The 22766-nt window shown below is 43.3% G+C and overlaps 2 protein-coding genes across 2 annotated transcripts in view; one reads left to right on the plus strand and one right to left on the minus strand.

Moving 5' to 3' along the window:
- Positions 1–21: 21 nt before the first annotated feature.
- LOC109486504 (tyrosine decarboxylase 1-like) lies at positions 22–3654 on the minus strand. Its single transcript, XM_019790341.1, has 8 exons — positions 3414–3654; positions 2778–2927; positions 2145–2328; positions 1900–2056; positions 1495–1711; positions 830–998; positions 546–652; positions 22–343 (listed from the first exon to the last, which is right to left on the minus strand). Exons 1-8 carry the CDS (start codon positions 3646–3648, stop codon positions 60–62), a joined length of 1503 nt encoding a protein of 500 aa, XP_019645900.1. The 5' UTR covers positions 3649–3654; the 3' UTR covers positions 22–59.
- A 2220-nt stretch (positions 3655–5874) lies between these two features.
- LOC109486498 (E3 ubiquitin-protein ligase HERC2-like) overlaps positions 5875–22766 on the plus strand; it is a 69908-nt gene continuing 53016 nt past the window's right edge. The window contains 22 exon segments of the mRNA XM_019790335.1: positions 5875–6170; positions 7015–7132; positions 8903–9103; positions 9604–9820; positions 10317–10444; positions 10862–10994; positions 11461–11641; positions 12325–12444; positions 14914–15087; positions 15516–15719; positions 16231–16382; positions 16646–16803; positions 17277–17390; positions 17898–18069; positions 18350–18494; positions 18838–18963; positions 19306–19506; positions 19881–19918; positions 20226–20416; positions 20775–21078; positions 21322–21521; positions 22061–22234. Of these exon segments, the coding sequence (XP_019645894.1) occupies positions 6096–6170; positions 7015–7132; positions 8903–9103; positions 9604–9820; positions 10317–10444; positions 10862–10994; positions 11461–11641; positions 12325–12444; positions 14914–15087; positions 15516–15719; positions 16231–16382; positions 16646–16803; positions 17277–17390; positions 17898–18069; positions 18350–18494; positions 18838–18963; positions 19306–19506; positions 19881–19918; positions 20226–20416; positions 20775–21078; positions 21322–21521; positions 22061–22234 (3526 nt within the window). The 5' untranslated portion in view covers positions 5875–6095.

The raw sequence follows: 22766 nt of genomic DNA on the forward strand, positions 1-22766 counted from the left end.
TGTTAAAATACAAAGCAGTACTGGACAGTACTGGACTACCATGTTGGCACTGGCTTGTTCTAAGCATTGCTTTGAGCTGACCCCCAAAGATGACCACGTTTCTCCCGAATCAAGGAGAAGCATAGATCCATGTGCTCAATGTGGGTCCTGAAACACAGGACACAGACACGTAGGTAGTACTGGTCGCCCAGCACGGCAGCAGTCATGAAGATTTTCCCATCAGAAAGCAGGTCCTCCAGGAGCTGTTGGTTGAAGTTGTTGATGTCGACGTCAGGTGGCGCTGTAGCACGGAACAGCACCACGGACAGCTCCGGCTCCAATGGCAGCTCGAATTCACCAGTTTCTGTACATTGAGAAAGAACGACTCTTTAGTTTATAGTCAGCTCAGTATAAACTCTGAGATAATCAAGTATATTCCAACTCCAAACGGGTAAACGCCAATTCCCAGAGAGTGCCTGAAACATGTGAACCAAAAAAAGGACGCTATAGCTATGACACGCTATAGCTACAATGTATGACACTGAGACAAAATGTCGGTTTTGTACCTTTCAGTTTCCGGTAGAAGTAACGTGCCAGTAGGAGTTTCTCCTCCAGGGCCTCACGGAAAACTCCAACACCAAACACGTTCAGCGGAAGCCACATCTGAGCACCTCTGCAAGGAACAGCCCAACAAAATACTACACGTATTCCGAGGTTTCTGTTAAAGGTATTCAGTGCAATTTCAGGGCGGCAAAACAAGAATATTCTGAATGAGGAAATCTGTCTGATATTGCATACACACAAACCCATCCACAAACCTACCCAAAACAATACCTCCGGGAACACTCACCTGAAAGACCTGGTCAGTTCAAAGGACAGCTCACACGGAGACAGGTGTTCAGCTGAAAAGAACTGCATCCCCGTGTACACGCTGGGTGTTTGTTCCAAGGAGCAGGTCTGTTGGAGCTTCTCTCCATCTTTCACCACAAGAACTCCTACACCACTGGATATGAATAACCCTGAGAATGTAACGCCGATTAGCCTGTTTCCATGGCCTACAAAAAACCTAGCTCGAAGGCTCCAGGGCAAACATGCCCCCAAGGAGCACGCTGGCTACAGGTACTCATCGGCCAAGCGTGTTATGGGTCTGGCATCTAGGCTAGTGGGATATAGCCTTCTGTGCAGTGGTGACCATCGTTTATATTATTTGGGTAGGGGTTGCAGCTTTGCGATGTTTAATATGGGTAACGATTCTCAACGCCGCAAACCTAGATTGTTTTCACCGAAAGAAAGCAGACCTTCGATGGGTGCGTAATTGACAACCGCACGTAGCCCATGTTCAACATCGCAAAAAAACTGCTCCTTCAAAATAAGCAGCAGAGGAGAGCAATCACTTGTTATGTCTCCCCATCCAATTTGCAATGGAGAAGTTGAAAAAAAAGACAGAGAAAGATGTAAAGAAACAAATAGTGACTTGTGGATTTCAAAGTTTCGCGTACATTATTTCGCACAAACCTTTGTGTGGATTCACCACAAGTGAATCGCTCCGCTCCACGCCAACAAACAGCTGTTTCATGTCGTCACAGAGAGCGAAGAACCCTCCGTACGCGGCGTCCACGTGCAGCCAGAGCTGGTGACGTTCACACACGTCAGCGATGTCGTCCACAGGATCCACACTTCCCGTCAGCGTGGTGCCCACAGTGGCCACGACCAGGAACGGCAGCAAACCGGCCTGGTTACAAGAAAGTTTTAAAAAAGGGAATTATATAACATTAATATTTGTACCAAAACTTGAGAAATTTTAGTTGAATACAATATTGACATAATAGTAGGGCCGATAACGCACTAGTGCAACCATTAACAGACAGACATGCACATGTCTTGAATAAAAAGAAGAAAGACTTGATAGAATTCTCTCACTTCCTTATCTTCCTTGATCTGTTTCTCAAGATCCAATGTTGACATCTTGAACGATTTGTCCACTGAAGTTTTCCTCAGAACGGCCTCCCGCATTCCAACTGCCCGAAGTCCCTTCTGCACAGCATAGTGGGTGAACTCACTACAGTAGATCACACACCTGTGGAGAGAGGACACCAATCTAAAATCCCATGAAAAGCTGGTATAAATAGCAGATACACTTTGAAGTACAGTAATGGCTTACACACCTGTGAAAGTCTGCGGCTTTGAGCTGCCTGCTGTCCCGTGCGACAGCTAACGCCGTGAGAGTGGCGAGAGAACCTCCCGATGAAATGTTCCCGGCATGCCCTGCGGGGTAGCCGAACAGGTCTGCCACCCATTGGATCAGCCTGTTTTCTATCTGCACAGCTGCTGGGCTCTCCATATGAACCGCTGTTGTTTCATGATAGAAAATTTTAAAAAATGACATACGTACAGTCTACCACCAGACACACACATGGTCCCAACTGAAAAGCATTTAGAAACGACCAAAATGAACGGGCACGACCCAGATGGCTTATTCAATCTGTCACTCTAATAATACATGTATGTCTTTGGACGATGTATGTGTATGATATGTCTATAGATTTTTCAGGACTTCAAATGATGTAACTTTTATCTTTTCTATATATATATGTTTTGCCAAGAACTGGTCCATGTGCATGCATGCCAGGGGAGTTGGTCCGCTAGAGAGTACAGTTTTCGAGTAACATGTAGAGTTAGGGTTATGGAAACTATGGAAATTATGCAAACGGTACTCTCAATTGGAACAATTCTTCTGGCATATTTATCTCTCTATTTGACCAACTTCTACTCTTTTAAACACGTTAAAAGTTACATACTCGAGTACGTGGTGAAGACTGCCGGAAGAAAACCGCCCAGTGCTGCGGGATATGTACCATGGCCAGACGGGATAAAACCTAGGAACATCGGATGACCCGGGATAACTCCGGCTCTCACCAAACGGTCGTTGAAGTCCTGCATTACGTAGTCTGTATAAACATGAAAATGGGGGAAATCTATTGATAATCGATTTGATATTACATACTATATGTCTGATATTTGTGGTAGTGCATGACCTAAACGCTTCCCTTCCGGATCCTCTTACAATCTGATATCCGGTACATGTATACTGTTTCTATATACTTGTGTCCATAGAGAAAACAAATCTATCTTTGGTGCTGAACGCTATTCTGACATGGGAAAACATTCTTGTCCTTGGCGCTGAACACGATCTGCACACAGACAAACTGTCCTTGGTGCTGAACACCATACCCCCAATGGAAAACAGGCCCGTCCTTTTAGTTTTACATCACTAAAATGCGCACATCTGTTTCCTTTCTCTATGGCCATGGCTTTTAAGTGTAGCAACAGTTTTCTCAATTAGTCTTCTGTTTATAAATGCAATACAATCTTATATTTTACACGCCAGTTACCACTGTCTCTTATGACTGGAGGAAAACAGTAATGTCTCTCACCAAAGTCAACTGGGCTTTCGCTGATTTCCCCCGTAGTTTCAAAACTTCCTCGGTCCAATACCTTGATCGGGTCACAGGTCAACCTTGTTACGTTGTCATCGTGCGCGTTGATCAGCTGTACGGTCTTTTTAGTCATGGCCTCCCGGTCCACCTCTTTGACCTCTAAAACTGAGGTCTTTACTTTGAGGTCTGCTAGCCTCTGACGAAGGTCGTGTTCTTCGTTCTTTTTTGCCATATTGCATTGGCTAGAAAGAAATTGATAACGGTTCATTATAACGCTTCATTCATTACCTTGTTTCCCATACATGTTGGTGTAAACTGTATCCCCAGTTTATCATGCCATTACTACAATGCAGTATTGGCTCGTATACAAAGCCCTTAACAACAAACTGCCTTCCTACATTACTGCAGAGGCCAAAGTACAAGGTCATCCAGACAAAGCACAAACAATCAACTGGTTGTCCCCAAACCTTAAGCCCCTAGGCCTATCACACATTCAAGACCATCCCACGACCCGAGTGCACCCGAACACCGGCCGACCACGTTAATATTCGGCTGACGTTCGGGAGCAGTCTGACCAGATTTAGGCCACGCCTAGCTTTCTATACGAATAGAAACGAACTTGAGTCCAATTTTGAGCCAAATAGTGATCTGCTGACATGTAGCCGAACACCAGTCAATCATATCCGTACCTCCCTATACCAACCAATGTTTTAAACATTTTGAAACATTCGGCTAGCGCAGCCGAATAGTAGCCGACACCGCCGAACACCAGCCGACCTAGCCAAAATACTCCGACATACTCCTATTAGTCCTAACCATGGTTGCATAAAGTTCAAAGTTCAGTTCAAAGTTCAGGGCTATGTGTTCGGGACGCCATGTGTGACAGGGGCTTTACGAGAGAGTCGGAAGATCTATAGGCTACCGCGGATCCATTGTCTAGAACAGTCTGCCACCAAAAAAGGCATGGCCGAAATCTGGCTTCCTTTAACATAAGAGACTTTCAAAGATACAGAAATGACCAAAACGAAAGAACACGAACCATGTAACAGGTCTGGTTGGATGGCTGTCAAAGAAAGGCCCTACGCCGGTAAAACCCCTAGGCTAGCCTGTGGTGAATGATTACCAGCTGCAGGCTAATTATATAACCTTAACGTTAACTATGGATCTGACATTGAGATAGGTGCCTTACCGTCAACTGCAACGTTTTGGTACCTCTCGTACAAAAAGACCTCTATGCGTTGGTCAAAGTTGCTGTAATAATAAGAAACCTACGGTCTGAGTGTGTCTGTCGGAAAGCCAAGAAATGTCTACTGTTTACCCAGCAGAGAAAATGACCCTGGCCCAGTGCAAAGGTCGATCATGGGGGCAAACAGAGGACAATCGCCCGCGGCTGTGCAAGAAGAAACGCACACAAATTCAGACAAAGGCAGATATGTCAGGGAGGCTATTAACGTTAATATCAAACTTGACAGGATCATCCTCAGGTAATTGTACAAATTCTCCCACTAATGACAGGATCTTCCTTACTAAAAAAATGGATGCTATTGTCATAAAAAGCCTGTTACCTTTCCCCTGAGAAGATTATGTTATATGATTATGTCACTATCTCTATCCCCCTCGCCAGTACTAAAAGACTATGTACAGAACTCTTTCCTTCACCAGTCAATCAGACTCTATAACCAGACTGTACAGATAGAGTCTGGCACAAGATAATGTACTGTTTTTATAAATTATAGTTGTTGTAAATATATAATATTTTGACATTTTATCATGTAAATATCAACGCCATTCAGGCAACATTGTATGTCATGTTTGTCTGCTATGTTTGGTATCTTAATAAAGAATTGAGAATTTTTGGCAGCGTTTGTATGTAACGTTATACAGTATATGTAACGTGGTTTATCACCATAACTCAAGAATGAAGTTTGGTATAGGCAAGGAGGTTTAACTCCATGGTATAGGTGGGTAGGTCTTGACCTGTTAACGTTAGATCTTTCGATATATTGTAAATTCCTTGATCATCTTGGATCAAATCCGTCCACAAATTGAATGATTTCACCAAATATCCACAAACTGGAAATGGCGCAAACTCATTTATAACATTTTATTTATGCAAACGACCCTGGTCTGAAAGCAGCCTTATGCACAGAGGTAATTAACTCACTGTTCAACATAATGTCGCTAGATGACGCTTTATTTAGAAGACGTCATTTGGGAATAGGCAAGTTGGACTTTACCACTAGGTTATCGGGAACCAGGAAAGAAAACCATCTATAGGTACACCAATTTCTCTGTCAACATGCACCAAAAAGTAGATGTTATAACAGTTTTATATACGATAGAAATTTTTAAATATCTGAATTCATTTTATCATTAGCTCCAGGTAATACTTTAGGTAAAACCTAAAAGTATTCGTTCTTATTTTTGTACTTCACGAAGCTTACACACCTATTATTTCTGTGGTATCGCCCAAGCCGCCATCTTCCCTTGCTAGCCGAAGAAAGTACCCCCGATTTTCTGACATCGCAAAATGTAAAGCGGCTTTTATGAACAATCCATTAACCTACAGTAGATTTTAGACTTAGTAGCGGACGCTGCGCATCTTTTTGGTCCTAGCAATGTTCACCTGACGAACAGCTTTTCCGTGTTTCTGTGGAAATCGTCCCGGTTTCGCTCGCGATGTCGTCCGACCACAGGCCGGTCCTGCACACCCAGCACAGACTGGACGGTAAATGGCTGAAGACAGACTTACAGGTGAGCGAGTAGACGGGAAATTACACCTCGTTGAACTGCAAATGTCGCGCAGAGTCTCATAATTTCTCATTCTTTGTAGAGAGAATTACATCGCGCAGTGTGATCTGTTGCGAATGTAAACACCAGTACGCAATTTGCACGAAGGGGGTGGGGGGTGGTTTCTTACCTTTGCCAAGGACGTCATATGATAATTTGTGAAAGATAGCTTGAAACCTGGATTATTACAGGAAGAAATCTATGCCATATGAAAGCTTTCATAATTTTGGATAAGTTCTCAACGTGCCAATGTGATCTACAGGTGTGTTTGTGTTGCTCTATCAGAGGCCTTACTTGTCATAAATAATATGGTGCAGCTTCTGAATAATCTCCAAGCAGATGTTTGGGGACACTAAACCATTACATTTTCCTAGCCGCTTCTCCAAACATCTGCTTGGAGATGAGCTTTGAACAAGATATTCGTAGAAAAAGAAAATATGCGCAGGACGTTCTTATGTTCTTGACCCAGATACGGCATTTGTGTAGCCTCCTGCGCAGACTGCTTCTAGCAAGGCAATGGTTGTTTCTATGACTCGTATGAGTGGCGTTTTCTTTTCGGAGGAATGGCCATGTTTAGAGAGGAGAGCTAGAGAGCCATATTGATAACTCTCTGGACATGGCATAACTCCCTCTGCTGCATGAGGAGACTTTAGCCCATGTAAAAAAATTGTGTTTCAATTGCTCCCCAAAAAATAAATGCCACTGCTCCAAGAAGTCTGCAAAGGAGGCTAGCATTTGTGAACATTCACTAAAAAGATACCTCAAATGCTACACACAAAATAACTGATTGTCTGTTGTCTTCTCCCAGTGTGCGTTCTCCCGTGATGGTCTAAGTTCGCTGTGGAACGAGCTGGTGAAGGATGGAGAGGTTACCGTGGGAACCAACGACACAATCATCAACTCTGCAGGCGTTGCTGCCAGGAAGGGTCAGTGTTTGTTTGTTTGTTTGTTTGTTTATTGCAATGTGGTCTGAGTGTCAAATCGCTGTTGAAGGATGGAAATGTAACCATGCAAAACTGCTGACATAAGGGTCTTATATCGACAATTACAAATAATTTTATGATTTTTGAGGTTATTGATGAAAGGCATAACCACAAATTTTATTATGAACTACTACTAGTACCATTATCAGGGCTTGAAATAGTTTTTCTACATACCTGCACTGATGCAGGTAAAATTGAAAATTACCTGCAACAGTCAAGTTTCATCTACATCTGAATGTAGGAAGTATGGATCATACTAAAAACTGTTTAGAAACCATTGTCATTATTTCCTTTTCATACGTAGGTGGTTACAGGCAATACAGCTAAATCTACATTATACATACACGTTCATTCATATGTAAACCCAGTACGTGGACCAGTGTAGGTTAGGTCAGGTGCTACCCTGGTAGTAGACCGACATCAGAAATACCTGCATGAGCTCCAATTAGAAATATAAATATAAGAAATAAAAGCCCTGATAAAAATAAAAGCCCGGATTTTGACAACCACTTGGACAAATGTACATGACTACATAAAACGTGGGGGTTATAATATTGATTCTCCAGGCAATTATTCTGTGAGCACATCTTGTGACTGACCAGACTACATGTACATATACGATGATAAGAGCACACACACGGAGTGTTGAATACCACCGGCAGGGCTGGATCAATATCTGTGTGGTGCAGACAGGCTGTTAGTATTCCTGTCAGGTACACGGGGGGCTGTGTTATACAAGGCTAATGTGCGTTTGATAGTGTAAAGGACAGGGATCTCTTTTAAGAATAATCTCCAAGCAGATCTTTTGCCACCCAAGCAAAAAATTCTTTGTTGCTAATACTAGTAATAGGGCTTGCAATACCACCTACATATGCAGGTTATTAGTACAGGTAAAATTGGAGCTGTGCAGGTATTTCTGATGTCTACCTGCACCTAACCTGCACTGGTTCATGTACTGGGTATATATGTGCAGGTTAGTGCAGGAAAAATAGGAGCTGTGCAGGTATAAAAGAAATAATAACTGTTTCTGATCATCAGTTTAACTTTGAACAACGTCAAAGGTACACATTGTGCAGCAATATATTTCACAGAATTTTTTGAAACTCATGAATTAAAGCAGAAATATAGATGTTTATAGCATTTGGCATGACATTATAGCTATATTTTACTGGTTTCATCACAGTTACAATGGTGAAGAAATATGAGATAATGAACTGGAAGCAGAGAACAACATGTAATTGCTCACTTTAGATTGGTCATTACGACTGTCTCATGGGATATTATGTGTCTGGTGATGACTTTACAATGAGGCTGAACTGGGGAACAGGTTTTTTTGCGTGCGAAAAATTTGCATGAAAAACTGGCACATAAAAAATTTGCCCTGTATATTATATATATATAATATAATATATACAGCAGAAAATATGCAGTATGTAATTTTTGGGTAGAAAAATGTGACCCTGTGAGGTATGATTTTCAATCTCCTACTTGAAATTTTTGTTTGAAAAACTCGTTATTTGTAGGTCCCATGGGAATAGGTTTTGCATTTGAATTTGAGCTGGAAGTTTATTTATATCAATTGCACCATCCAGATTCGACAGTTAAAGTAACAGTATGTTGAGACTGACTGACAGAGGGAGAGAGAGAGAGAGAGAATAGTTTAATTTGCATAGTTACATTTGAAAACAACTGTTATTCTCCATCTCCCGTTAGGAGAGACAGGAAAGTACTACTGTGGGATGAAGGTGACAGCCTGTAGCTGCTGTGACGGCCACTGTGGACCCAACAACGGCTGTAACTGTCCAGCGTGCCAGCGGCTGGACCAGCAGGAGAAAGAGTTACAGCAGGAGGAGGACAGCCGACCGTCACCAGCACGCACCCTCATCGAACAGTGGACCTGGGGCAAGCAGCCAGGTAATAGCAGCAATCAATGCTGGGTGTTTATCGGTATTCTAGCCAGCCTCAAATTATTTTCCGTCATCTCAATTTTGTTTGATCTTGATTGCTGAAGGTGTGAGGCATTATACCTCATGCATGACAGGCCTACATGGGTCTAGGGGCATGCTCCATCGGGAATTTTTTTGAAATATGACCCTCTGAAGCTCAATTTTCTGCATTTTGCTGGTAAACTAAGCTTAGAGTAATGACATCTCTTTCCATATCTTTACACAAGAAATCATCTATGATGATGGATTGGGCAAAATTTTTGTCCATCAGAGGCAGCAAATTCCGTCAGATGATAGAAATATGGGTGCTGGGTAGAACACTGGTGCATCTTTGTCTTCAGTCTCTGGTGTTATTGTGAATCTTGCAACATTACATAAAGATGATTTCTTCTGAGACAAAATAAGTCCCACTGGGTAAGAGACTGAAGCCTTTCTGCTTTACACGATTATTTTTCTTATGTTTCCCAGACATCTGCCAGCTGCGGGAGTGCCTGCAGTCGCTGGTGTTTGAGCAGCAGCAGCTGTGTTCCCAGGCTGCGGCCACCACGCTGTCCGCAGTCCGCCTGCAGCAGCGCCTCACTGTCCTGCAGCGGTACTTCATCGCTCTGGCACGGCACAACCCCGCCGAGAAGGCTGCAGCCCCCAACAAACAGTCTGCAGCGGTTATACCTAAAGGAACTAAGAGGTCAGTGTGAGACATACTTGCAACTTCATCTGTGTTGATAGAAGTAGTTATGAATATGTAACAAATTTGAACTGGAATTTCTAACCCAAGAATTAGTATACGTATACCCAATATCATAAAAATTTGTCGAAACGTTTGAGCTAATATCTGTCCCTATACACCAAAAGGTGTAGGCATGATTTTATACAAGTCTTGTAACCCAAGAAGACATAGTTCTTACCCAAAGCCATGCATCTGTACAAAGACTAACAAAAATAGAAGCCTTGTAATGTACATTGCATGTTTGGTAACACTGCATTATGTTTGTTGGAAATCAGAGTGAAACACAGACAGACAGAGACAGACAGACAGACAGACAGACAGTCACATGCACAGACAGACAAGCCATGAACAGTACATTGTACTTGACCTCCTTGTGGTGAAGTCAGTGCAGCAGCCATGTACATCTACTAAGAAATTGTTCCAATGGTATTTCCTAACCTGGTTAAACCTGCAGTGTGCTGAAGCCCCATGAGAAGGCGACCATGGGTCTGGCGCGGGTGGGCTGCAGAGCGGCGCTGTCCTTTGCCTTCGCCTTCCTGAGACGGGCGTGGAGGACAGGAGACGACGCAGACCTCTGTACTGGTGAGACGGTTGGATTGTGTTGATGATGATCATGAGTTGGCGTCAAGCAAAACGTATTGTTTTTGCTGTTTCTTCTTCTCCAAACACATAAGGTTAATGACTTGGAGCAGACATCCGTCACCATGGTAACTGGTGCTTCAGCAGACACCCTGTGGTGTTGGATTACATTATGTAACAAGTGGTCTGGAGGGGCTGGTTACCATATATATGAATATTGTATTTGAGTTAGAATAAACAGAGCAGTAGTTTGTTGGGCAAGACCATGTGATGGTAAACATTATGCATTCGCTTTGCATAGGGGTGACCCAGTGTGCTAATGGCTATGAAGACAAGCTGTAGTGCTATAGTATAAGCTACTTTTAAAAGCATCATACTTCACCTTAGTTGAGGATGACAGTTTTACCTTTATGGTTGCAGAACTGCTACAGGAGTCCCTGGATGCCCTGCGGACTCTCCCCGAGGCCACCCTGTTTGATGAGTCCAGTGTGTCGTCTGTGTGGCTGGAGGCTGTGGAGAGGGCAACCAAGTTCATCAGATCTGTGGTCATGGGGTAAATATTGAGCCCCCTTGAAATATTACAGTTTTTTTTACATCATATTTTGTTATTCTTGCAATTACAAAATAGCCCTCATAACCCAGATTGTGTAATGAAGTTTGTATATTTTTTGCCGTCATCTTAATTTTGTTTGATGTAACGTCATTTTGAGTGCCAAAGAGGCAAGGCATCATGCCTGAGGCACAACAATCCTAGGTTGCATGCTTCCCCAGGAAAATTTTGAAATCTTGAACCTCTAAAATGCTATTTACTGCATTTTCAGGGGCAAACTTTGCTGGTAGACTAAGCACAGTTTAATTTCATCTCTTTTGGTAATCTTTACGCCCCAAAGATGACAGATTGGGCCACATTTTTGTCCATCCTAAAAGGCAAAATTCTGTCAAAGATGAATGCTGGGTAGATCAGTAAACTGTACCCTTGTGTCTAATGGATCCTGTAACTGTTAACTGTTTGCATACAGGGACTCTAACGGTGGAGCGGCAGGTGGGAAGACGAGCAGCAGTAGTGGGAACATCCCTGTGTCTGACCAGCACACGGCGCTGGCCCTGCTCCTGGAGCTGGCCGTACAGCGCAGCTCTCTCAACCACCTCCTGAGCGCCGTGCTGCTGCTGCTACAGCTGTGGGACAATGCTAACAAACAGGTTTGGATGTTTCAGGGTTCTGTGCAGGATTTTTTCACAGAGTAGGGGTCAGGTACAGAGGGATAATGTTCCACAGTGTAAGCCGTCCATTAAGTCCTAAAGACATGACCACAGTATTCTCCCTGAAACATTTTAAAACTCAACCCTCTGAGACTATTTCCTGCTTATTAAGGGACAAAGTACTTGGTTGCAGCCTAATTCTAAAGTCTTTTATTGTGACCCATACTTCATGAATTATGAGTAATAAAGGTAGTTACCTAAGTTACCTGCAACAGTGCAGACATGCAGAAAAAAGGCTTTTGAGCCCTGGCCATTCTAGGAATCTAGTCTTGAGTCATCTAACCATCTCTCAAATATAAATTTCCTTACATGGTGGTAATATTAATGGTAATATTGGTGATATGTGACTGTCCTGAAAAGAGACACTGGTCTACAAGCTGATGGCATGGGGAAAGCTATACAAGACAGGAGCTTCTGGGCTGCCTACATGATTTGAGTGACAGCAGAACTGGCACTTGGTATAAGTTAGGCTACAGCAAGTAAATTTTATGGATGACATCCTCCTCAGACTCCAAATCTAATGCGAGCGGGCAAAAAAGGTTCCTATATCTTAAAATTTTGTCATCCATAAAAATTTCTAGCTGTGGCCTTAATCAAGTTACCTGGGCTTGTTTTATGTGCAGGTGACTGACAACAGGTTTGACTCTAACGGTACGCGGGCACCGCTGGTTCCCCTGCTGCGCCGCTTCCAGGACATCCCCACGTCTCGCACACGGACAACAGACGGGGCCAAACTGGAGGAGGTAAGGCTACATGCATCATCATAATTATCATGTTCACACAAAAATAGACAGGTGCTCCCCTTAACATAACTGTCTTGGTGAAAGTAATAAACTTTTTTTATGTTCCCCGATCTGGCATGAGCTTGAGCATCAGCCCTACAGAGTATTTCCATTGGTTGATTGTTTCCATTTACTATTAAATCACTTGTCTATCTTCCCCAGGCTGACATGAGCATCAGCCCTACAGAGCGTTTCTATTGGTTGTTAACTAATTAAATCACTTGTTTGTCTTCCCCAGTCTGACATGAACATCAGCCCTACAGAGTGTTTCCATTGGTTGTTAACTAATTAAATCACTTGTTTGTCTTCCCCAGTCTGGCATGAGCACGAGCATCAGCCCTACAGAGTGTTTCCATTGGTTGTTACTATTAAATTACTTGTCTATCTTCCCCAGTCTGGCATGAGTATGAGTATCAGCCCTACGGAGTGTTTCCATCGGTTGATTATATTTCAGTCCATACCATGGTATGGATGAAATATATTGTGTTCTCTGATGTTTCTTCTCCTTCTCCTCCTTCTCCTCCTTCTCCTCCTGCCAAACAGTCAAAGGGATTCAACTCCGCCATCATTCAGCCAAATGACTTGAAATTTGGCATGGAGGTAGAGTGGGCCAATACCCCCAGGCGTTTTTTTCATTTTTTTGATACATGCCTTTGAAAAATTTTTATGAAGGTTTTTTGGGGCATTTTTCGCCAAAAAATGGATTTTTGGATCCTGAGCCCTGGTTTTACAACCAAATGATCTGAAATTCGGTATAAGGGTACCTTGAACATGTGTCTACAGAATATAGCAGTCACATATTTGGCATACACCACTTCCAAATGACTCATTTGGGGGACTTTAAAGTGATATTATGTAGAAGTTTGACTATTTTAGAAATCTTTCTTTTACACATTTTCTTGCTCTTTACACCTACCTGACTTCATGATGACATTTGGGGATTAACATATCAACGTCGTTTCGCCGCAAATACGCGTTGGAAAACTGCGCACTCCGCGGCGCTAGCGCGGATCGCGGCCATGTTTGTTTACATCCGACCGCGTCCGAGCATTCCCGAATCCAGCCGAACCGCAGGTCACCGTAGAACACGTTATTCTCTAAAATACGGCATATGCCGGGTCACGATTTGACAACTGCCAATAGTGCAACAAAAACGCCTTAGGCATACGTAACGTTTATACTTTTTCATATCTACAGGATTTGCCTAGTACAACAATGTAGATATTTCGTGCATTACAAAATGACACCGATCGTTATGGCCTTCCAAACATTAGCATTTTTGGTCAGTTTATCTGTGCTTATCTTTTTTTACTGGCCAACTGGATCCCATTAGCTAATACCACAGTGTGATAGCCCAAATCTTCTCCTTTACATCGATACCAAAGTCCCCTGGTTAGTTTTAGGACAAACGGGTTTGCCCCAAAGAAAACCGCGACGGTGCACACATCGCGGTGACGAAATTTTAGCCCAGTTGTAGCTACCGGCGCACACCATTCTGAGTTTCCGCAACATTTTGATACATTTAGCGTAATGTCATAAACTTCGTTCCTTGGTATGAGAAACTGTATGAATGTGGTTACCACATGCAATATGATAAGTGACATGATAACTTTCAAGTATATACAAAAAGTGGATTTTAGATTAGGTACTGACCCTTCAAAAATTGGCAAATTTGAAGTCAATCGGCTTCGAACTCCAGCGTTCGAAAGCGTTCGAACCATGGAATCCAGACACGCGCCGGAAGTTGCCGAAGATTTCCGAACGAAAACCGTTGTTTGTTTACATTCTATTTATTGTGGCACACATAAATACGTCTGGCCTTGCGCAACTTATTCTCGCGCTGCGCTGAGTTGCCGAAAAGGCGAAATAGCGACGCTGATACGTTGAAAGTTATCGAAAATGACAATCTACATGAGAAAATTTCAATTATTTGTATTTTCAATTTTGGCGGGAAAATTCTACATAATATCACTTTAATGGCTATTTTCTGCAAAAAAAGGGCCAAAAGTGCTGTACCCGTTCCATGTTCTATCTAAAGAATGGCCGGTTCCATCCATGGAACACGTGTTCCATTGCGGGTTACCTGAGGTCACATTGCACGTAAGTGGTGCGTAATGACCCACACATTCAATTTTATGTGCCTAAGACCTTCAAAATGTATCAAATCTCATCATTGTTAGTTTTTGCATACCTGTAATAAGATTAGTAAAGCTTTCGAGATTCAAAGTACATGTTGTTGCATCTTTGTTCGCATATAGCTACTATTTAATTCATTTATTTGAGAACCTTTGCCAGTTTTGCACTGGGGTAAGTTTGGAATAGTCCACTTTTGCGTGGGAGGGAGATGGACTGAAATATGCTGTATTTGCTCCCAAGCAAATGTCGGCCTTTCTAGTTGTTACTATTAAATTACTTGTCTATCTTCCCCAGTCTGGCATGAGCATGAGCATCAGCCCTACGGAGTGTTTCCTGCGGTACATCACCCTACCTGAGGCAGAGGACACACCTGTGGACCTGAGACAGACAGCTGTGGTCATCATGTCTCACCTGGACAGACTGGCCACACCCTTCATGCCTCCCACATCCACCAACACTGGACACAAGGTTGGGCATCCACGTGTGGAACAAGGCTCAGTCACATCTGTATCTAATCCTGTGTCTGTATCTGTATAGCTCTTTGGTGTAGCACACCAGCTTCTGTATCTCTATTCTATAGAGCTGATATAACTGCCCTTTGGAATATCACACCAGCTTCTGTATCGGTATAACCAGTTTAACCACCCTTCTCCATAACACACCAGCTTCTGTATCTGTATTCTGTACAGCCAATATAATTGCTCTTTGGCACCTTACACCAGCTTCTGTATCTGTATTTCCAGTGTAACTGCCTTCAGCTTAACATACCAGCTTCTGTATCTGTGTCTGTATAGTTGGCCTTCAGCAGCAGGTGGCTAGTACACTGAACAGTATCCAGCTTTGTGTGTAACATTTTTACTGTATTTACAATTTATTCATACTCTTTATCCCCATAGATGCCAGGAATGGGTAGTACCCAGGAGGTTCTAGGCTGGGGTTGGCTGGCCTGGAGTGGTGCTAACAGTCCTAACAGCAGTGGGAACACGTGTGAGATGTTGGGGGAGCTGGGTGTACTGCAGCTGGCCTGTGCTGAGAGGTGTCTGGTGGCCCTCACCAAGACTGGCAGGGTCTACATGTGCTACTACAGTTCTGAGAGCCAGGTGAGCAGGGCTACTAATATAATCAACAGCAAACAAAGAAGCAAAGGTTGATACTGCATGTAATGTAGCACATTGGCAGAACATACTTCTGCATGAAACCCAGATTTTTCACAGGTTTTGTTGGATGTTTGGTCAACGTTGCATCAGAATTTTGCCCGTTAAAGACAATACACGTATCTTTTCTGACAGAACATTTGAAAACCATAGACAGAATGTCATCATGAAATACACCAATACAACCTTAAACAAGATGTTCTGCTTAAGAGCTTGTTTCTCCGTTGTGATCGGTTATGTACAATTGATAGCCTCACAGGACCTCTAGATTTTACATCCCATCTGAGAGGATGTCCTTAACTGAATTTTATTTGAGTCAAGTAAGGAAATTCATGTACATGTGTAGGTGTTAAGTGCCTTTCGCAAGGGCACAACACTGGGGCTTACAGGGATTTGAACCTAGAACCTTCAGATTCAGTAATAAGTTTAGCCACCAGACTCCTTGTTACCATTTCAGGGCCCCCAGCTGATGGAGAGCTTGGCAGACAAGGAGGTGGTGAAGGTGGCGGCACACCCTGAGGGGAAACATTACATGGCCCTGACATCAGAGGGCGAGGTCTACTCCTGGGGAAATGGAGATGGTGGGCGACTGGGACACGGAGACACCAAGTGAGTTTCAGGGGGATTTTTTATGTTAACTTCCATAGAATTTAAAAGTTTTGTTTTTGTCCTGTTTCTTCTCCAAATGAATAGGGTCATTGACCTATACCAGACAGCTGTCACCATGGTAATTCAGTCAGTTACCCTCAAAAGATTAAGGTACTGTCAATGTAGAATGTAGGTTACTCACAACACAACAGCATACTAACAGTTTACTACAACTTACCAAAGTACATAGTACCAAGTTTGCCTCTCTGACTTCTGTCCTGTAGTTCCCGTGAGGAGCCTACACTAGTGCGAGCTCTGTCAGGGAAGCAGCTGGGGCGACACGTGGTGCACATCGTGTGTGGGAGTACCTACAGCGCAGCTATCACCGCTGACGGGGAACTCTTCACCTGGGGCAGGGGAAACTACGGCAGGCTCGGACATGGTCAGGACATGGGAGATTTTTTTATATGTATTTCAAGCTGATTTTCTGCAACTTAACTACGCAACTACAACAGGCTTGCACATGGTCAGAATACAGGATCTAGAGCTTTGACCTATATTGGCACAGTCACATTTGTTGGAGGTTTTATGGTTTTGATTCGGTAGAATTTTCTAGCAGGCAGTGACAGAACCAGCAGCTGGCAAAGATAAGAAGCCTTTTCTGTGGCAAGACCCAAAAAGTGCTTCAGTTTACGATCATGATATTATGATAATCGCACAACATGTAACTGGGCCGTAAGCATCTTTATCTCTCTCACAAAGTAGTCTAGTACTCTGACACTGTCCAAAGAAACAGGATAGCCTGATGATTGTCATCTTGCACGAGAAGTTGATCATTGTAATTTACCATCTCAACTGATCTTCCATGCCATGCTAACAAATCCTGCTGAAGATGTCTACATGTAACTGTTACAGGGAGTAGTGAGGACCAGCTGACCCCCACCCTGGTGGTGAGTCTGAAGGGTCGGCGAGTGATCGAGATCTGCTGTGGGAGTGGGGACGCACAGACACTGGCTGTAACTGATGACGGTAAGTTTCTGTGTATGCTTGGACATGTTCTTTGAATGCAGACAGATACACCTGCACAAAAAGCACTGGATTTTGCTACACTAGGATGCAATGCAAGAGCAAAACAAGAAACAGTTTCAACAGCTCTGAGCTGAAAAACACAGTGCATCTTCATCATAATGATGTTAGTAGCATGCATGGTCCCATTGCTTAGTTCAATGATCCCTCACCTGATTTGCATGTCTCTTGAAGGTTGAGAATAGGGGCATTCTTTAGCCATGGTCCACTATTCAATTGTGATGTGATAGGAGCAGCCCCTTGTAAACTGTAGTGTACATTGTAATGACCTCCCAGCCAATGGAAGACTAGCTTTTCAGTAAGCAAAATGGATGTGCTTCCAGTTTTCTATCTCCTAGCTCTAAGATCTTGTAGCTTAAGTACATACATTGTACCATTAGAGCAATAACTGGAAAACTAATATTAATTTTATCTAAAGCCTACATGACATTGTATTGTGTGTATGTACAGGTACTGTGTGGTCCTGGGGAGATGGTGACTATGGGAAGTTAGGCAGGGGAGGCAGTGATGGGTGTAAGACTCCTAAGATTATAGACAGACTACAGGGACAGGACATCGTCAGGGTGTGCTGTGGGGCACAGTTCTCACTCGCACTCACTAAAACTGGACATATCTGGACTTGGTAAGTACTACTTGTAAGGTATTGTTTTGATTTTCATTATGTGTGTTTGCAGCTATAATTCACAAAGGGTTTGATAGATAAGTGAATTTTCAGTATACATTTGTATGGTTTAGTTGTTGGGGTCCAGGTGAAGCAGTTTATTTTTCATTTTATCTATATTTTAAGGTACAATGTATTGGAAGAAAATAATTTGATACCCCCGTGCTGTGTGTAATGTGGTAACTCTTTAGTTAGCTAAACTGGATCTAGTAATCTCCATTTCCACTTTGTTCCTGACCAGGGGTAAGGGAGACAGCCAGAGACTGGGACATGGCACAGAGGAACATATCCGCTTCCCCAAGCAGCTGGAGGGACTGAGGGGTAAGAAGGTGGTGGATGTGGCGGTGGGGTCCATGCACTGTCTGGTCATGACAGAGGAAGGAGAGGTGGGTTTGGTTACCAGTCCTTTTTCTATGTTGGTACTTGCTGATTTTTTCACGAATTAAAGCTTTCATCTTGATCATCATCATCGCCACATTTAGTGCTTTTTTAGTCTACAGTCTATTGTCTGCTGCTGCCCGGTGAAGTTTAAAAGTGTATCCTTAACTGTCATAGACTGTCACAGTTTTCTATTGTCAAAAATTGCTGGAGAATCTGAAGAAATCTTGGGAAAGAACATGTTTCTGCAGAAATCTCATTGCATTGTTTATTTAAGTTGTATGTTTTAGCTGTTTTTATTCATTTGTTTACATCTAAGTTGTTTTGTTGATTTGTTGTTGTTTGTTGCAGGTGTATGGCTGGGGGCGTAACGACCAGGGCCAGCTGGGAGACTCGTCCTTCAGCACCAAGTCTGACCCCACCCTCATGCCGCTGGACGGCAAGTCTATCAGTGGCATCGCCTGTGGACCTGCTCAGGTTACAATTATTTAATTATCACAATGTTGTTCAAATCTTTCCACCAGGCACCAGGTGGTGCATAGGGTGGCACCCATTTCCATAAAAAAAACCCTTCCACACAATTGTGAAAACACTACAGCAGGGAGCTAGAGCCCAGTATGCAGACAGTGTGCCAGTGTGGTCAATATGATGTCAAATGTGCCGGTATGTAAATGAGCAAGTCATTTGCATTTTCGTGACTGGACAAATGCACCCGCAACTCATACTTGATTTATTAATGAATGAACAAACAAATGAATGAATGATCGACTGTTGATAAATTCAAGGTAATATTGAATAAATCCCGTTTTCCTATGCCAGAGTTTCTGCTGGACGTCGACCGGACACTGGAGCGTGGGTCTGCGGGTGCCGTTTGTGGTGGACGTGTGCCACGGGACGTTCCAGCACCTGGACCAGCTGCTGCAGCGGGTGTGTGAGGGGCTGGACGGGCGTAGTGACTGGCCGCCGCCCCAGGAGAAGGAATGCATGGCTGTGGCCGGGCTCAACCTGCTCAGGTTACAGGTAAAGGCAATGGACTTTTAACATGAAATCTGTGTTAGTAGAAGTCATAGTCTCTTTACTCTTAGCCCAGCATGCTTCTTTGGAACAGCAAGCTGCCCTGAGCTCTTAACAGACTTCCATGAGAAGGAACTCCCAAGGCAGGATCCCTTTTCCATTCGGCACATTTCCACGATTCCACGATTTTGCTCAGCTAGGCAAGACCTATCCTAAGCTCTTCCCAATTTGGATATTATTTTGTTAGCTATATGTGTGTCTTACAGGTTACAGGTAAATGCTCTTGACTTTTAAATTTAAGCAAGTTTGAATTGTTATTTCATAGTCAATTTTAAGCAATAAAATTAATTGAATTAATCACTGTTGGTTTCCTCTTCCAGCTCCATGCTGCCATCACTCAGAATGAGGACCCAGCCAGGTTTGTTTGTTTGTTTGTTTGTTTGTTTTGCATAACTAGTTTTAACTGTCTGCAGGCATGTACAGTAGCTACAAACTTTGTAAGACTAGATTGTAAGGTTTGATCCACTGACACCAGAATGGACCACTACTCTTGTTGATTCAAACCCAGACCCTTAGGTTCTAAGTCAACAATCCTGAGTTGAGTCAGGAAATATTTGTAAAGTGCCTTTTGTAAGGGTACAACATTGGTGCTTGCTAGGGATTTGAGCCCATAACCTTTAGATTCTAAGCCAACAACCCTAACCACAAGACCACCTTCACACCAGGTTGAACCTGCAGCCAGGCAGCCCCCTGCTGAACAGTCTGAAGCAGCGAGTGGTGGAGTTGGCCAGTAACACAGGAGTACTGGGGACGGTACAGACTGCAGCACAGGCCACACTACAGAGTGGCTGGTTACTCCTGCTCCCTACAGCAGAGGAACGGGCCAGGGCCTTGTCTGCACTGCTGCCAAGTGATGGTAGGAGTTTACTTCATAGAATATCTTCCTTCAAAATGAATTTATGCTTAAGATCCTATACAAAAAAGCAGTGAAGTACTAAATTTGTTGTAATCTGATTCATCTTTACCTTCAACTAGGTTTATTTCTGATAGTGGGTGCTTGGGGTTCGAAATACTTTTTTCTCAGGTTGCTGAGTGGGCAACCTAAGCTAAAAACATGACTGGCATGGTGAGAATGCATATTTCAAACCCTGGAGCTAGAATCACTGCAATCAATTTTCACCTTATGCTGTTTTGTAGACCGGTAAAATTCATAACAAGGACACCTTGGATGTAAAAGGAAATGGCAGACATTTTGACATATTTTTGCCTCCTAGCCTCTGGAGATGGAGCCTCGATGACCCCAGGACGACGGTTCATGATGGACCTGCTGGTCAGCAGCCTCATGGCGGACGGCGGTCTGGAGTCCGCCCTCGCCGCAGCCATCAAGACAGAGATGCAGGAGATAGAGGGAATGAAAGAGAAGGAACTGGAGAGACACCAAGATGAACGAGAAGAGGACACCTCAGCCACGGCAGGCAAGACGGAAGAAAAGGCCAAGAAGGTGGAAGCTGACATCAGGAGAGTTCGGTCTTCTGGGTCCACCATTCCACTGCTTCAGTTGATGCAGCAGCTACTTAGGTAAGAAATTATAAGACCCAACACCACAGGGTGTCTGCTACAGCACCAGTTGCCATTGTGACAGCTGTCTTGTCCTGGTCATTGACCTTCAAGAAGTATGGATAATAATAATATAGAAAAAATAATACTTTTAACAATGTTTTATTAATGTATGAATCATATATTATCTGAGGGTTCTCACCAGCATTTTCTTTAAATAAAAAGAGAAAGGGTTCTTAGATACACTTTGTTCTTTGTCCCCAGGAATGTTTCATCGCAGACCCTGATGAGGTTGAAGGAGCTGGCCCATGACGTGAACAGAGTGAACGGGTACCAGTTCACCGGTGTGGAGGAGAAGGGGAAGTCTCCCTCCCAGGACCTGCTGCTGCGATTCCAGCGTCTTCTGGTCGGGAAACTCTTCCCACTGGAGGAGGCCAGGGACAGGGCAGGCGTGGAGGAAATAGGTAGGAAAGACTGGATTTGTTATGTATACTGGTGCATGGATCATTTCCACAAAACATTCTGTGTGTCCAAAGAACATACTGTGCCAGTGCAGATTTTTCATGGCTTTCGTTGTATGTTTGGTCCACATTGCATCAGAATTTTGCCTGTTGCAGACAACATCTTTTCTGACACAACATTTGAAAACTAGAATACCCGAATGTTCTGCCAAAGTGCTTTGTACAATGCATCATGGGTTTGTTACAGGGGCAGTACAATATTCTATCTATAATTGTAGATATTACAAGCAAAACTGTATTTTTTATTCCTTCAGCAAGTTTTGTGAATCCATGATATCACAAGTACAGCATCATCTGGAAGGCTCATTTTGCCCCTCACATGTTGGGATCTTATTTAGAAGTAGCAGGAAAACATCAGTGTCATGTTCTAACTAGAAAACTACTGTGTTAACTTCAATCATCCACATGTCACTACATCCCATGTCTGAATGTAACCCCACCTGCCATGTCCTCTATCCTGTGCTGTGCTGTGCTGAATGAAGGTCGTGCTGTCCCTGTAGATCTGGAGCTGCTGGGTGCTGGCTCCCTCCTCAGGAAGTACGTGGCCCTGCTGTGCATCCATGTGGCGGACGTGCTTCCCGTGGCCGCTAGCCTCGCTGCCATCAGCGCAAAACACTTTGCCGTGGTGTCCAGCGTCCTGAGTGCAGACCTCTCTGGTAAGTTGTAATCATTGTTACAATGTACTTCACTTCACCCCCAATGGAATGACATACGTTTTTGTTCAGGTACAGTTACGGTTGACCTGTACCTGTACCTTAACAATTGGACAAATCAACATGTTTTTGTGAACTTCTTCAATAACGACAGAAACATTGATAAACTTTGATCTGTTGCAATATGACCTCTTAGGGTAGTGTAACTTTATGTCAGTAAAGTACAGAGTAAGTCTTCTTGATTCATATTTTGCACCTGTACTGAAACTTTGAAACTTTGAAACTTTATTAGAATAACCATTAGCGGTGGACCCTAGGGTCCACCGCTAATCTTCCTGGTATTCATTCACAGAGACAATACATTATACAAACATGGTTGACAACTAGACAAGTCACAAACACATCTAAATCAATAACAATAACATATTTACAATATACATAATTTAAAAAACTGACAATCCTGTCGAACAGTGCTTGTAACTACTGGTGGATGTATTTGTGCAAACCATCCTTAAACACTCTCAGGGATTGTGTG

This window comes from Branchiostoma belcheri, unplaced genomic scaffold, assembly GCF_001625305.1.
Source record: "Branchiostoma belcheri isolate BF01 breed outbred unplaced genomic scaffold, Haploidv18h27 scaffold80, whole genome shotgun sequence".
In the NCBI taxonomy this organism is placed as follows: domain Eukaryota; kingdom Metazoa; phylum Chordata; class Leptocardii; order Amphioxiformes; family Branchiostomatidae; genus Branchiostoma; species Branchiostoma belcheri.

What these genes read in the sequence shown, in the direction of transcription:
- LOC109486504 (XM_019790341.1), bottom strand. Translation starts at nt 3,648, where the DNA reads ATGGCAAAAAAGAACGAAGAACACGACCTTCGTCAGAGGCTAGCAGAC. An exon ending in CGAAAGCCCAGTTGACTTTG is followed by an intron (nt 2,928 to 3,413) that starts GTGAGAGACATT and finishes ATGTTTATACAG; the next exon opens with ACTACGTAATGCAGGACTTC. An exon ending in GAACTGACCAGGTCTTTCAG is followed by an intron (nt 653 to 829) that starts GTGAGTGTTCCC and finishes TGTTCCTTGCAG; the next exon opens with AGGTGCTCAGATGTGGCTTC.